This window comes from Hibiscus syriacus, unplaced genomic scaffold (genome assembly GCF_006381635.1).
Source record: "Hibiscus syriacus cultivar Baekdansim isolate YM2019G1 unplaced genomic scaffold, ASM638163v2 tig00003507_pilon, whole genome shotgun sequence".
NCBI classification, from domain to species: Eukaryota; Viridiplantae; Streptophyta; class Magnoliopsida; order Malvales; family Malvaceae; genus Hibiscus; species Hibiscus syriacus.
The window spans coordinates 1,311,749-1,327,206 of NW_024061975.1; the positions used below are offsets into that span (position 1 = coordinate 1,311,749).

Consider the following 15,458-nt stretch of genomic DNA (forward strand, 5'->3'; position numbering starts at 1 on the left):
ATATTAAGAAAATACGATCATATATTGTTGAATTGTGTTCATTATAACCAATTTAAGAAAATATACATTTTATGAACAGTAAAATATGGTATGAACAGTAATAAACAATATCTTACTACAGTACTACAGTGCATCGATGCATTGCTACAGTGCACCGATGCATAAAACTTCGAATACAAATTGTGCATCGATGCACTGCTATAGTGATTTCGTAAAACTTACATAAAATTCGTAAAAATTTAACTGTTCATTACTTTGCATTTATTTTTACATAAATATGTTTAAAACATTACAAAACTCGATCAGAGCATAACTACTTAATTTACCAACTTTGTTTACATGCCAACCCATTTTCACCTAGTAAGACATATTATTTAATCTACTTCTGATCTGACCTTCCAGTGGAGTTATGTTGTTCTGCTGAGCTTATAATGGATCTCTGCTTTTCGGTACCTACGTGTAAAACACTTACACGCTAAGTCATAGACTTAGTGAGGCATAATAATAATGACAATAAAATATGATGAAAATGTCATAATGAAATGCAATATCATGAAACAATATATTCAATTCATACAAATTGCATAATCATGTATCTTACCCATAATCTGATCAAATTAATCATCATGAATTCATATAATAAGTTCAATAGGTCCAATAGCCCATGATACAATACTGAGAACCCGAGGTATGTGAGTACTGTGAGGTTGTGCACTATGTTGTCACCACAGCTCGTATAAATTTGCACCGAAGTGCCACGTAGAATTGCACCATAGTGCTATATAATATGTCCCTAAGGACCACATACAAATTCCTTAAGAATCATATAAATATATCAAGGATCAAGTAGGTGTCTCCAAAGATCTCATACATGTTCCAAAGAATACATATATGTCCCGAAGGACCACGTAGAATTTGTCCCAAAGGACCGCGTAGACCCTCTACTCTTGGCATGCCAACTATACCTATAGTTCTCATCTACATAAAATGGGCATTCACAGTTCACATAGTTCATATAGCGTAGACATATTATTTCTATACCTTTATCACATAGACATATCATTTCCATACCTTTATCACATAGCTTATATAACTTTTCTTGCAAATTCATGTCACATAATACATATAATATGAATTCATGTCATGTATCAAAATATGGAATGTGATCATGTGTCAAAATATTGAATCTAGACTTATCTCAAGTCTAGAACTGAATATACTACTATATTCATGTTATGCATATGCACTCACCTATATCTCTTTGCCTTTTCCTTGATCAATCTTACTTGTCATTTGTTCCGGAACTTGTTTTGGCTCCATATCTACATAATTATAATTTTCAAGATAATTATAATAATCTTAAACCTTATAATTCAATACTAATAACTTGAACTAATTTAATAAACCCAAAATTCAATTTTCCTTTAGGGGTGTACCGATGCACTATGGATGCATCGGTACACAAATTAGTTTCGAAATTCTCATGCATCGATGCACCCCTTAATACATCGATGCACCTACAATTTTGCCTTAGTACATCGTTGCCCATTCATAGTGCATCGATGCACATGTCAATAATCACTGGTTTTACCCAAAAATTCCACAACTTTTCATTAAATTTCCTCATATAAAACTCCTTTCATACCACTAAACTTAACTACAACCATTTTAACTTATTATCTCCCATGTCTTATCCAAATTCTTAAGGCTAAGAATCATACCAAATTTTCCATGTTATCTAAACTTAATTCTAACACTTATAACTTATTATTCACACTCATGATAAGTCAAATTCAACTTCTAAATCCATTTATACATCCTTATTCAAAATTTCACTAATCCGCTTTTTATCTTTAATCCTTCATAACTTACAAATCTTTGAGTTTCTATGATCTTTTTCATCTCCATCATCTTTCCTAAAGCTTCATGAATCAAACCCATACTTTAATTTGAAGGATTAACCAAAAGAAATCCAACTTACCTTGGCTTATGTGCTTCACGGTTGGGAGAAGAAGATGAAAATGTGAACTCTATAGAAACTCTTGTTTCCTAAAAATGGGTTCCACGTGGGTTATAAAATAACCACCACCCATATTTAATTATTTTCTTAATAAAGACCCATTTACCCTCTTAACTTCTCCTTAATTTCTAATTCATCCTACATGAAATATTTCCATTAAATCTTTCAACTTTTCAATTTATTTACTTTGATCACTGAAATTTTAAAATCTTACACTTAAATCACTAACCCGGTATTGAGGATGTTACAAGCCTTCCCTGTGTAATAGTCTATGATTATATCATAATCTTTAAGTAACTCGATCCATCTCCTCTGTCTCAAGTTTATCTCCTTTTGAGTCATCAAATACTTTAAAAAAAATTTATCAGTGTAAATATAACATCGCTCACCATATAAATAGTGGCGACATATCTTCTGTGCAAACACCATCGCTGCTTACTCAAAATCATATATCGGATAATTCCTTTCATGTGGCTTAAACTGTCTCGAAGCATATGCTACCAATTTTCCATCTTTCTTCAAAACACATCTCAGACCATTGTGAGAAGTGTCACTATAAATTGTACAGTCCTTGCCCGATTCTGGTTGTACTAGAACTGGAGCCTCTGTTAGAACTTTTTTTAAAGATTCAAAACTTTCTTGGCATTTATTCGTCCAAATAAATGGCATAACTTTCCTCAACATATTTGTCAATTGGGAGGCAATCATCGAAAAGTCCCTTACAAATATTCGATAATATTCAGCTAATCCTAAGAAACTCCGTACTTCAGAAACATTTCTTGGGACTTCCCAATCTATAATAGTTTTAATCTTCTGATGATCCACCCGAATCGCCTCTGCAGATACTACATGTCCAAGGAATGCAACTTCAGGTAACCAAAACTCACACTTAAACAATTTAGCATAAAGCTTCTTATCTCTAAGTGTATAAAGAATCACTCGAAGATGGGCGTCATGTTCTTCATTCGTCTTTGAATAAACCAATATATCATCAACGAAGACGACAATGAACTGATCGAGGTACAGTTGAAATACCCTATTCATAATATTCATAAACGTTACCTGTGCATTAGTTAATCCAAACGACATTACCACAAACTCATAATGGCCATATCAAGTCCTAAAAGTCACATTTGGAATATCCTATTCTTGTATCTTCAGCTCGTGATAGCCAGAACGCAAATCAATTTTGGAGAATACTGAAGCTCCCTTGAGTTTATCAAATAAATCGTTGATTCTCGGGAGATGATACTTATTCTTTATTGTCACCTTGTTGAGCTGGCGATAATCAATATATTATACGCATTGAACAATATTTCTTCTTTACAAATAGCACTGTCACATCCCAAGGTGATACACTGGGTCTTATGAATCCTTTATCCAATAACTCTTGCAACTGAGCCTTTAACTCCCTCAGTTCCTTCATGGCCATTCTATAAGGATCCGTCGAAATTGGTGACGTTCCAAGCATTACCTCAATTTGAAATTCAATCTCTCTATCTGGAAGTAATCCCGGTAATTCATCTAGAAACACATCTAGAAATTCCCTGAGCGTCGGAATGCCCTCTAATCATATCTCTGGGGCTCGAGTATCAATCACATTGTAGATAAAAGCTTGACATCCTTGCAACATTAGCTTCTTAGCCGATATTACAGATATCATATTAGATAATGGATTAATTCTCTCGTTGACCACAATTATCTCTAATCCATCAGAACTTTTCAAAATAATTCATTTCAATCGACACTCAACATTAGCATGGTAACAATACAATCAATCCATTCCCAATATAACCTCAAACTTATCAAAAGGGTAATTCCATCAGATTAGAAGGGAATTCAATTCCCTGAATCCTTATAGGACACCCTCGATAAATCTGGTTCACCCAAGCACTATGTCCTAGCGGGTTAGTCACAATCACATCACTACTTATAGTTTATAATTGAATTCCCAAATCTCTCACCAGCTTTCTACTGATATAAGAATAAGTTGATACAGGGTCAATCAATACCAAAACAGGCTTATCAATTAATTGGAAAATACCTACGATGATCTTCATATCGTCATTATCTTCATTAGTCTTAATGTTGTATACCCAAGCAGTAACACGACTTCAGGTTGAGTGATCGATTCATACTGATTCTTTCCCCTGCCTCGTCCTCTACCTCTCTAAGATATAATAGCGAATCTTTCTGATTGTGTGGGCTCTTCAGTCATTAACGGACAATCCCGGATAAAATGTCCAATGTCCCTACATCTAAAACATGCTTCAGAGACCACTCGGCATACACCACTATGATTTTTTCCACGATGCTAACATTGGCCTTCTAGCTCCTGATTCAGTTGATTGAGTCTACCTAGCTCTCACAGGATTTGATCCTCTGCCTGAGAATACAACTGACTCGGATCTAGTTTCAGGTCAAAAATCTGAACCTTGACTTCTCTTCGATTGTGTTACACTCAACAAGGCACCCGCTCTCTTGGTCAACTGGGTCTTTTGCTCCCAAAATCTTTCATTCTGTGCTCGCTCCAAGGCTTTAGCTTGATTCACTACCTCTTGAAACATAGAAAGATTCAACGCTATTAGCAGCTCCTTCAATCTGGGGCGCAAACCCTCCACAAACCAATCACATGAATCTTTCTCAGTTAGGACCAATTCAGCTGCAAATCTGCTTAATTTATTAAATTCGCACTCATACCCATACACATCGTGACTCCCTTGCTTCAAATTCATGAAATCCTGCTTTATTTGTCTAATGAATTGATCACTGATATATTTGTTCTTGAACTATTCCAAAAAGAACGACCATGTCACATGATCACTAGGTACTTTCATCGTCACATTAGTCCTCCATACACGTTCTTGACCTTGTAGAAGTGAGACTACTCCATCTAACTTCTCTATTTCAGAATAATGGAGATCATCAAGCATAATTTTCACATCATTTAGCCAAAGATACGTAGAAATGGGACCTTCCTCAGCTTCTCCCTTAAAGTCGGGTGCTTCTAAACTTTTTATTTCTTTAAAAACATTCATCCTAGGAGGAGAGGAAGTAGACAATTGGAAACGCTTAAGAATCACTTCCAACTTTCGAAAAAAATACTTTTTGATCTTGCACAGTCACTCCCTAATGCGCCGTTCTTCACCTTGCCTAGTTGGGGAAGGTGAATTGCTACTACACTCATTAACTCCATCTCCCGTTTCACTTTGGGAGCCCTCGTAGTCTAACATCTATTAAAATATAATCACTTAACTATATTAGCAAAGTCAACATACCCATTACACTATCAGATCAGAGCTTTTTGATATTTCGTTGGTATGTACACATTTTAAAACATAAATTACTTCATTTTGAGCCTAGAATGGGTTAAATCTTAGCTCTGATACCAACAAATGTCACACCCCCCGACCCGTACTGGACTCGTATAAAAATCTGATGTGTAACATTACTTTTCAACGCTTTGACTCTTTGAAAAATTCGACTAAAATTTGACTTTTTATCTTTATTTTAGTTTTGAAGCCCTCATTAACACGAGTTAAAATCGAAATTAATATTAGACAGTGAAAATAAATATTTAATATATTTACATAAACCTTAATTAGTATAGTTACAAAACAGATCAGATCATTTATGATTTAAACATTTGTAGTACATGCTAACAAAATTTCAAAAATAACAAAATCATCTACTATTCAAATCAGCCTGATTTGATCTTCTTCAAAGGGTATGTTGTCCTGACCAAGCTTTACTCTGTCGAATTCTTTGAACCTACGTGTGAAAACACTCACACGCTAAGTCTTTGACTTAGTGAGGCATAAATGAGCATAATAAAGCATTAAAACACTTGCTTAAATATTTCAAGAGAAACATTGAATACGGAAAACAAGATACATTTCATAACAATAACATATACTGTTATGCACTATTCAATTCATATTAAGTTGTTTAAATAGTCCAACGCATATAACTGAGAACTCAAGGTATGATAGTACTTTGAGGTTGTGCAATGTAATTGCAGTCAAAACTGTCACGTAGAATTTTGCACTGAAGTGCCACGTAGAATATGCACCGAAGTTCCACATAGATTTGTCCCGGAGGACCACATAAAATTGTCCCAAATAACTACGTAGAATCCCTCGACGCTTGGCATGCCAATTATATCTCTAATTCTCATAGCACATACTTTGGGCTTTAACCATATAAGTATTTCATATAGCATTATTCAAATTATCATTTATTCACATAGAACATATACTCATAGTAATAAAATCAAAATAGTGCTTTTGAAATACGATTTAGGTAAAACCATAAAAATTAATATAAATAACCATTCAAAATTCTATTTTAGTTAAAAATCTTTGGAAGTCGACTTATCATAAGTCTTCTTCCCTTGTATTAATACATTAAAGTAGTATGCTCTCACCTTTTCCTCACTTAAACCCTAGTGAAAAATCTTTTTCACTTTCGCTCAATCTCTTTATTACGTCGATTCGTTCGGTACTTACTTTCGATTGAAATCTACACATTAACATGACCAAAATGAATATTGAAGCTCAATTAATTGTTAGTCAATCAGCATTTACATAAACTAAATAAGACACCAAATTCACAATTTCAAGTTGAACACTATCGGTACTCTACACCCAGTACCGATACTTCCCTTGTATGGTACCGATACCTACCTCAGTATCGATACGCAATTTGCTTTCTAGAATTTCCTTTTCAATTACAGTATCGATACCCTACTATTGGTATCGATACTCCCAGTATTTATACTACCCCTTCAGTATCGATTATGTTCATCCAATTCATATAGTATCGATAATGTTCTTCCAGTACTGATACCCTTGCCCATAATTCACTAATTTTATTTCGAATTTGACCCAAAACGCATCTAAATCTCATAGTTCTAACTTCATTCATGCCCTTAAACTCAATAACACTTATCACAACTAACTTTCATCAATTAAATCCCCTTTAACATCCAAAATTTTCACTAGAACACTTAATACTAAAAATCACACCCGTTCTTACCTCAAACATCTTTTTCAGACATTTGACAAGTCAAATATATCTTGAAAATCCAAATACTAATCAATTTTCATCAACTCCCTTAAAAACCCATTTTACCAAATCATCATTCACTCATCAATCCCATATCTTTTAATCATCTTTAAGCTTTCTTAATCTTCTATACCACCCAAAAACTCAAAATCATTTCAAAAATGCAAGAAACAACCAACTTCAAGATTACTCACCTTAGCAATGGAGTTCACGGTGGAAATGAAGAAGAGAAGATGAAGAAAGCTTCTAGGCTTTCTTTTCCTTTTCTTCTTTTCCTCACATGTTATATATACCTTAAAAATGAATTTTAAATTCATTTCATGCCAAAAGACCACTTTGCCCTTCCATCCTTCAATCTTTGATAATATATCCCAAACCAAAATTCCAAATAAATCCTTGAACATTTCAATCTATCAAAATCAAACCGTTAAATTTTGAATTCTTACACTTTACTCCCTGACCCGATGTTTGGGGTATTACAAAATGAGTATCTCTTACTCAAATTAATCATTGGTTAAGGGATTTATTATCATTTGAAGTTTTGGGTTCGAGCACTACATATATTCAAGCATTTGTATCTACAAGGTATATACACATTATCAATGGTTAAGAAATATTATGAATTAATATTACCTTAAAAGCACTAAGAATATTTAAAAAAATGTATTTGATAAACTACCAAAAAAACTGTGCAACATAAAAATAAAATTATATTTATTGATAAAAGTTATAGTATTGTAAGTTTTTATTTTTCTTAATATAGTAATTGCTTATATGTTTTTATATCAGTGAAACATAATATATATAGTTTAACCACTAATATTTGATCTATTAATCAATTAATCTAAATCAAGTACTACATATATTTGATATGGGAACAACCATCCAAATTCATTTTTTTCATTTACAGTATCAGGATTCGAACCCTAACGTTACTTAAAAACTCTCTAATCAAAACAAATAAACATAAAATCTATACTAACACAATAAATAAAACAAGTACACATATAACTTGTTTTAATACGTTTCCTCTCCTTTCATTCCTGCGAATCAATTGCATCAAAATTCTTCATTAAAAATACATACTTAAGAATAACACTCAATTTTGTGTCCAAATAGCATAGATATTTTGTTGCATATGCAATACATTATGAAAGTTGAGTGACTAAGAATTTAAGACCTTGAAAAATGGAAGGCTTGGTATGCATAAAACCACATTCACTTATCTCCATTTCCAGGGAAGATGAAAACCATTTCATGCTAAGATTCTGATCTTTTTTGGTTCTTCTTGTTTTAGCTTCAAAGCAGCACATGTGCCATGTTGAGCAAGGAAATAGCAGAAAAAACCAGAGAACTGAGGTAAATCTAAATGTTATAGTTGTTTTTGTTGTTGCAATGTATGAGCTTATGCCATGCATGTGATGTTGTGATGTTGTGCTCATCCTTTCATTGATAGACGACTGAGAGGAGAGGAGCTCCAAGGGTTAGATTTAGAGGAATTAAAAGAGCTAGAGAAATTACTTGAAGGAGGCCTTAACCGAGTCTCGCAAACAAAGGTTTCAACTCACCCTCTCTTTCTCAGTAAAGCAGGTTTTCATGTGAAACTTTGTAGATTGTGATTTAACTCATGGTGATTGGTTTTTTTATGTTTCAGGATGAAAGGTTTTTTAAAGAAATCAACGCCCTCAAAATGAAGGTAATAAAATAATTGCCTTGCAATAGTTGATACATACATACATATATGTATGTACTATATTTATATATTTTTTTTATTTTAGCAAATCTACTTAGGTTTTAGGGGAAAGAAAGAGAAATTTTGCTCCTAATTGGTATTGAACTCACAACTTAAGAGAGAGATATCAATTGAGAGTTTTTAACCACATGATGTAGAGATTATTGACTATATAAACATAATGTTAAAATATGCTTTTTAAAGTTTGACTAAATAGTCACTTTGATTATTTATTTATTTTGAGCATTTTGGCTCCTTACATTTCATTTTATGGTGAAAAAGTTTAACGTTTGATTAAATATTCAATTTAACTCATTTTCTATTTTTATGAAGCATTTTGACCCGTAATATTTCATTTTAGTGAAAAAAATGTCATATTTTAAAGTATTAACCGTTTTAACTAATAATTTTTATCTTGAATAGTTTTTTTTGACCAAAAATACTTAACAAATAGGAGATTAAAGTCACTATCAAACATACGACGGGTAATTGTTTTTAACATTATGCAATATATATATATATATATATATATATATAAAGATCCCTTTATTTTATTCCGCAATAATATGTCTCTCTTTCTTAGTGAAATGATAAATTACTTGTACCCTTGTTGAATATGAAGGGAGCAGAACTGATGGAAGAAAACCAGCAATTGAAAGAGAAAGTGAGTGTATATCATCTGGAAAAGAAAAAACTTGTCTTAGTTTCTTGCATGCTTTCATTTCATTTGATGGCAAAAGTTGATTTTTGGTAGATGGAGAATTCTTCTCATGCGGCTGAGCAAGGCCAACCGTCAGAAACCACTGGCCATGCGTGGAGAACCTTTAGCTATGACTTCTCTCTCAGATTGGGGTAAAACTAAATTTAACAGCATTCATGACCAGGGATTTCAATTTCAATTACTTGCGTTACGTTTATCGCGATTATGGATATAATAGATGCTATTGTGGTCACTGCGATATCGCGGTCATACAATAACGATTTCGGACGATATCGTTACCTCTATAAATTCTTGTTCATAATGACACGAAAACCCCTTTTTTGGTGTATTGATTTCTGCCATAGCTTTGTCTGAGTTCATGTTGGAATGCTTGTTTGTTGCAGGTTACCTTCCCCTAACTGATTGTTGAAAGGTTGGAGACGATGATGCCAAAAAGTGTTCATCATCATCATCTCCTTGCATCATCTTATTATTGACTCCTGTATGTATTATAATATTTATAACCAATTTATGGCCACTAATACAGCTTGTTACTCAGTAATATATACAGTAAAGTGTATGAATTCCATTGCAGTATATTTGGGTTTTCGATGCCTATTCACGTGTATAAATGATTATACGTATAGCTTATCCATTTTAAATGTATAAATATCTCTTTAAATAAATTTTCAAAGTATAAATATCAAAGATATTATCCTTAAATTAATACGTATAAATATCAAATAAATTTAGAGAGGGCTACGCATTCCACGCGCATAAAATCGCGTGAATTTAGTACTTCCCAAAAGCGTTAGTTTTCCCGTTATAGAACTGTTCCAAACTCATAACAAACAAAAGAAACCCGAATTTTCTTTCCTTTCCATCTCGCTTGCACCTCTTTACAGTGAAAAAAAAATAGTAACAGGAAAAAAGATTGAAGAAATAAAAGAAAACCCATATCGTGAGGTTACTCAGCCATGGATGAAACGTACGATGTGATAGTCTTAGGTACCGGCCTTAAGGAATGCATTCTCAGTGGTCTTCTCTCCGTTGATGGACTCAAAGTACATCTCTATTCACTCTTCTTTACATTTGTTATGCATTAAATTTCATTTTTTTTCACGTCTCATATCAATTTGGAATCTGGGTTTTTCTTTTAACCATCATGGGCACTCTACTGTTTATTTTCATATACTGAATGTGGGAATTTGTTTCTGGGTGTTGGTTCAAGCTGATGAACAGAAATGGATTAGATTTGTTAGGCTTTTTTTCTTCTTCTTTCAATTCTGAATTAATTATGAAGCTTTTATCCAAGTATATGAAGCTTTTATCTAAGTATCTGCACTTCAAAACAGGTTTTGCATATGGATAGAAATGATTATTACGGTGGAGAATCAACTTCTCTTAATCTTGTACAGGTCATTTCTCCTTTTGTTATTAAATGATGGAACTTATACTTTTGTTTTTAACCTTGATCTAAAATGTAACATTTTCTGAAAATTGCATTTGTGGTGTATAGCTTTGGAAGCATTTCAAGGGAAATGACAAACCTCCAGAACAGCTAGTCCCTAGCAGGGAATATAATGATGATATGATTCCCAAGGCATGTTTAACATTTTTCTTAACTACTATTAATTTTTTAGTTTTGTTTAGTACTTAATTGTCTACTGGATGCATATGTATGTATGCATGCATGCATCTTGGGTTGCAGTTCATATATGCATCTTGGGTTGCAGTTCATATATGCAGTTCTATAAATTTAATAAATGACTAGAATAAAAGATTTTAAAGTTAATACTCAAATTAAGACATTAGACAAAATAAAGACAGAATCATGATCAAATTGAATTAAATGAAAAATTCGAGGAAACAAATCATATACAAATAGTGACCAAAATGGAAGAAAATAAAGCAGGGTGCCTATGTTGCGAATATGTAACTTTACAAGGACCAGCATCCTAATTATACCAATTTTGTTAACTGCCACGTAAACACTTCCGTTAAATCTGTTAAATGTTAACGGCAGGTTGCTATATTGAAATCATTTAAATAATTCAGTGGTCATATTGATGCACATTTGAAAATTGTGGTCATTTCAAGATCAAACCCATAGTTGGGTGGTCCTTTATGTAGTTTATCCTATATTTTTTAGGTAAATTATAGCAATGACTACTTAATTCGGGATAGATTCTAATTTTACTATATATATATTCTAATTTTATCAATTAAACTACTTAGATTGTTTAAATAATGTTAATCAAAACATTAACCGTTAAATTTAATAGAAAAGATGAGATGAAAAATTAAAAAATTAATATAAGTATGCATTAATATAATGTGTAAGTAATTTGAGCTAAATATATAATTATATCAATTTTAACTGACATATTATATTCTTCATTAAATATTAATGACTTGTAGTTTGATTGACAAATTTAAAATATTAATGAGATCCATTTGTTAGAATCCTTCGTAATTAAGTGATCATGAGTCAAGTTTATCTTAAAAAAAATCATGGGGTTCATTGATTAAACATAATTATCCTCTAATTTCACGTCTACAATTAACTAATATATTATGTTTTAATTCTGACATAAATCCTAAAATCTCTTGAATAAAAATATTATTGATATTAAATTCTTTATCATGCTAATGTCTAACTTAGTTTTATAGATAACTTAGTTTGATATAGTCATATATATTTAACTTAGTTTGACACCTTAAAAATTTGAAAGTGTCATTAAATTTTAAATTTCAAAAGTTATATATATATATATATATATATATATATATATATATATATAGATGAGTATACAGCGCACGTCGCATATCACAACATACCATTAAAGTGACGTATTGGAACACACCACTAATTAAATTATCATTATTAAGTAAATATTAAAAGGGTAAATTATACATTTAATACTTACGCTATCAATTTTTTTTAATACCTTAACTTTATTTTTTTAAGAACCATTAATGATCATGTTGATGTGACATAACATGTTAACTTTTTTAATTTTTTTAATTACCACATCATCTTTTTCTTTATTTTTATGTATTTTTAATTAATTTTATTTAACCAATTAGGTAGTGACACATGTTACAACCATGTCACCACCTATGCGGATAAAAAGTTAGAAGTCATTTTACTCCTAGTATACATTGAACTTTCAACCAATGAGCTAAACTAGTCATTTAATTATATTTTATCACATTTTGTATTAAACTTATATAATAATATCACCACAAAATCAAAATTTTGTTTAGAAATACTTATTCATTATTAAAATAAAAGACTATTGTTTCACTTTATTTAAAATAAAAAATAATTAAATAGTTTATATATTTTTATATGAAATAATTATAAAAAAGTATATTTATAATATTTTATAAATATTTTATAAATTTTTAAAATCAAATTAATTATTTTTTGAAATAATATTATTTTTAAATTATCTATTTAATTTTAAATAATTTTAAGTTTAGGGTAAATTATACGTTTAGTATCCAAGTATTATTTTGGTTCTATACAATATTATTTAAAATTAAATAGATAATTTTAAAATAATATTATTTCAAATAATTAATTAATATTATTTCAAATAAATAAATAATATGATTTTAAAAATTAAATAAATATTTTAAAATAATTCAGATACAAAAAAAATAAATTTTAAATATTAAAATGAAACAAAAGTGATAATTTAGGTACAAAACATGTAATATACCCTTTTAATATTTACTTAATAAGAATAATTTAACTAGTGGTGTATTTTAATACGTCTCTTTAGTGGTATATCGCGGTGTGCAACGTACATTGTATAATTTTCCATATATATATATATTACTTTAAGACATTAAATTAAAATTATTCTTATAATCAATATATATATATATATATATACAAACTTAATTTGATCCATTTTTTTAAATATTTTTTACATTAAGTTTCAGTAAGATTTTAACATGTTATAAGGGGTCTTAAAATTTAGCTGTCAATAATTCTCGTAGAGAATGATGACGTATTACAAACGTCCATAATCATAGATCCTCTCTCTCTCTCTCTCTCTCTCTCTCTCTCTCTCTCTCTCTCTCTCTCTCTCTCTTCCCTTCATTTTCTAAATTTTCCTTCTAACCTCTTTCCAAGCTTACCGACACAATGAAAAAAAGATGACAATGTTAATTTAATTAAATAATCACTCCATTATCTATACTATAAAATTTTTTTAAAATTTTTTTGTTTTAATTTGAGTAAATTAATTTTGATATTGGGAACACCTTCTCTACAACAATAAAGCAATTCATGACTAACTCGACCCATTCTTCTAATAGACTCTCCATTTTACTGGTTAGGGTGTTCAAGAGGATGGTGGAGGTGATGACAGAGAGCAACAAATTAGCCTTGAGATAGTCTTTTATCTATTGTTGATGAAGGTTTGTCATGGCTACAGCGGTGGAGTTAGGGTTTGGCTATGGAGGTGAGGGTCGATCGCGATAGAAATTAGGAAAAATTGAGAATTAGAGATTCAGGTGGTTTGAGGAATAGTCTGAAGAAGCTGATACAAATTGGGGGAATTCGAACGATGTCGTGTGGATTATTAAGGATTGGCTGGATTGGGTGTTTAGTTAATGGGTCATGAGTTACTAAAGCCTAATAGTCTAGATTAGTGGGGTTCCATGTCCAAATATGGTTGACTACCAGCAACGGTCAATTTTGGGATTAGTTGTATAAAATGGGATCAAATTATAAACAAATAAACTCATGAATTCTAATCAAAATTATGAATTCTTCTTCCTTTTTATCTTCTGAAATCTTACTATCTTCTCGAATCACAACAATTGGTAATCAGAGCAAGTTTTGGAATCCATTAGCAAGCTAGGGAAGACAAGAAAAATGCATCAAAAGAATGGTGATGGCACCGAATATACTAATACTGATCAAAAACAAGGATCTGTAATTCAAGAACAAACCTCTGAAAAATAAGAATTGCCATATTGGTGAGCAGGGAAAAAAAGAACCTTGGATATCAGACATGTTATCAACATTGGATTCAAGAACGGAAGAAACTCAAGGATATATGCAGAGGATCTTGGAATTAATGTCCAAATGGGCAAGTTCTATTGAATCCACACCTGCAAGCAGCCTACGAAAGTATCAAAGTCAAGAAACTTACTCAGATAACAATCATCAATGACAAAGAAAGGTATTCGTTTGATCCTAAGGAACCATTTATATTAGCATCTAAACCTCAAATGGAATATAACTCTGTTTTACAAGAACCTTCGATGCACCCACATACCACACTCAATACTAACAATAATTGGAATAATAAGGCAAAATCCTCTTCAGCAGAAAATCAAAATCATAATGTATGTCTCTCTAAGCCAAAAATTGAATTGTAAACGTTTGATGGTACTAATCCTAGGGGTAGAGTTAGGAAATGTCAAAAATATTTTTCTATACTAGATGTTACTAAATATCATAAAATATATATTGTTTCTATGTATTTAGTAGAACGCGCAGAGGTTTGGTTTGATGGGTACATGATGCAGAAGACTAGAATTACATGGCAGAAATTTACTGTTGATCTATGTTATAGATTATGTGATATGAACTATATTGATGTCATTGATTAATTTAACAAGTCTCTAAAAGTCCACAATGGCAGAGTATCAAGCACAATTTGAGGAGTTAAAACCATTTATGTTACAAAAGAATCCTCATTTGGGGGAAAACTACTTTGTTCCTAGTTTTATCAATGGCTTAAAAGAATAGTTAAAGCATAAGGTCAGAGTTCATGAACCACAATAGTTGCAGGAAGCTGTGCGAAAGGCTAAATTGTATCAATTAGCAATGGAAGTTGATAGCAGAAAGACTAGGTCAATGGATAGAGTAAATCCTTCAACCTATTACACTAATGTACTGAGATCAACCT

The 15,458-nt window shown here is 31.4% G+C and overlaps 2 protein-coding genes across 4 annotated transcripts in view; both read left to right on the top strand.

The window, feature by feature from the left end:
- Positions 1-10,078, top strand: part of LOC120178470 (MADS-box protein SVP-like) — a 28,429-nt gene extending 18,351 nt beyond the window's left edge. The window contains exons 4-9 of one of the 3 annotated variants that reach the window (XM_039184305.1): positions 8,385-8,446; positions 8,544-8,643; positions 8,742-8,783; positions 9,442-9,483; positions 9,574-9,671; positions 9,924-10,076. In XM_039184305.1, the coding sequence (XP_039040236.1) occupies positions 8,385-8,446; positions 8,544-8,643; positions 8,742-8,783; positions 9,442-9,483; positions 9,574-9,671; positions 9,924-9,942 (363 nt within the window). In that variant the 3' untranslated portion in view covers positions 9,943-10,076. Of the gene's footprint in view, positions 1-8,384; positions 8,447-8,543; positions 8,644-8,741; positions 8,784-9,441; positions 9,484-9,573; positions 9,672-9,923 lie in introns of all 3 variants that reach the window. The other 2 variants (XM_039184317.1, XM_039184312.1) reach the window with 2 other exon arrangements.
- A 342-nt stretch (positions 10,079-10,420) lies between these two features.
- On the top strand, positions 10,421-14,717 carry LOC120178286 (guanosine nucleotide diphosphate dissociation inhibitor At5g09550-like). Its single transcript, XM_039184182.1, has 5 exons — positions 10,421-10,583; positions 10,875-10,937; positions 11,039-11,122; positions 13,876-13,956; positions 14,529-14,717. Exons 1-5 carry the CDS (start codon positions 10,497-10,499, stop codon positions 14,715-14,717), a joined length of 504 nt encoding a protein of 167 aa, XP_039040113.1. The 5' UTR covers positions 10,421-10,496.
- The last annotated feature ends 741 nt before the right edge of the window (positions 14,718-15,458 follow it).

What these genes read in the sequence shown, in the direction of transcription:
- LOC120178286 (XM_039184182.1), top strand. Translation starts at nt 10,497, where the DNA reads ATGGATGAAACGTACGATGTGATAGTCTTAGGTACCGGCCTTAAGGAA. An exon ending in CTTCTCTTAATCTTGTACAG is followed by an intron (nt 10,938 to 11,038) that starts GTCATTTCTCCT and finishes TGTGGTGTATAG; the next exon opens with CTTTGGAAGCATTTCAAGGG. An exon ending in TTTATCTATTGTTGATGAAG is followed by an intron (nt 13,957 to 14,528) that starts GTTTGTCATGGC and finishes ATTGGTGAGCAG; the next exon opens with GGAAAAAAAGAACCTTGGAT.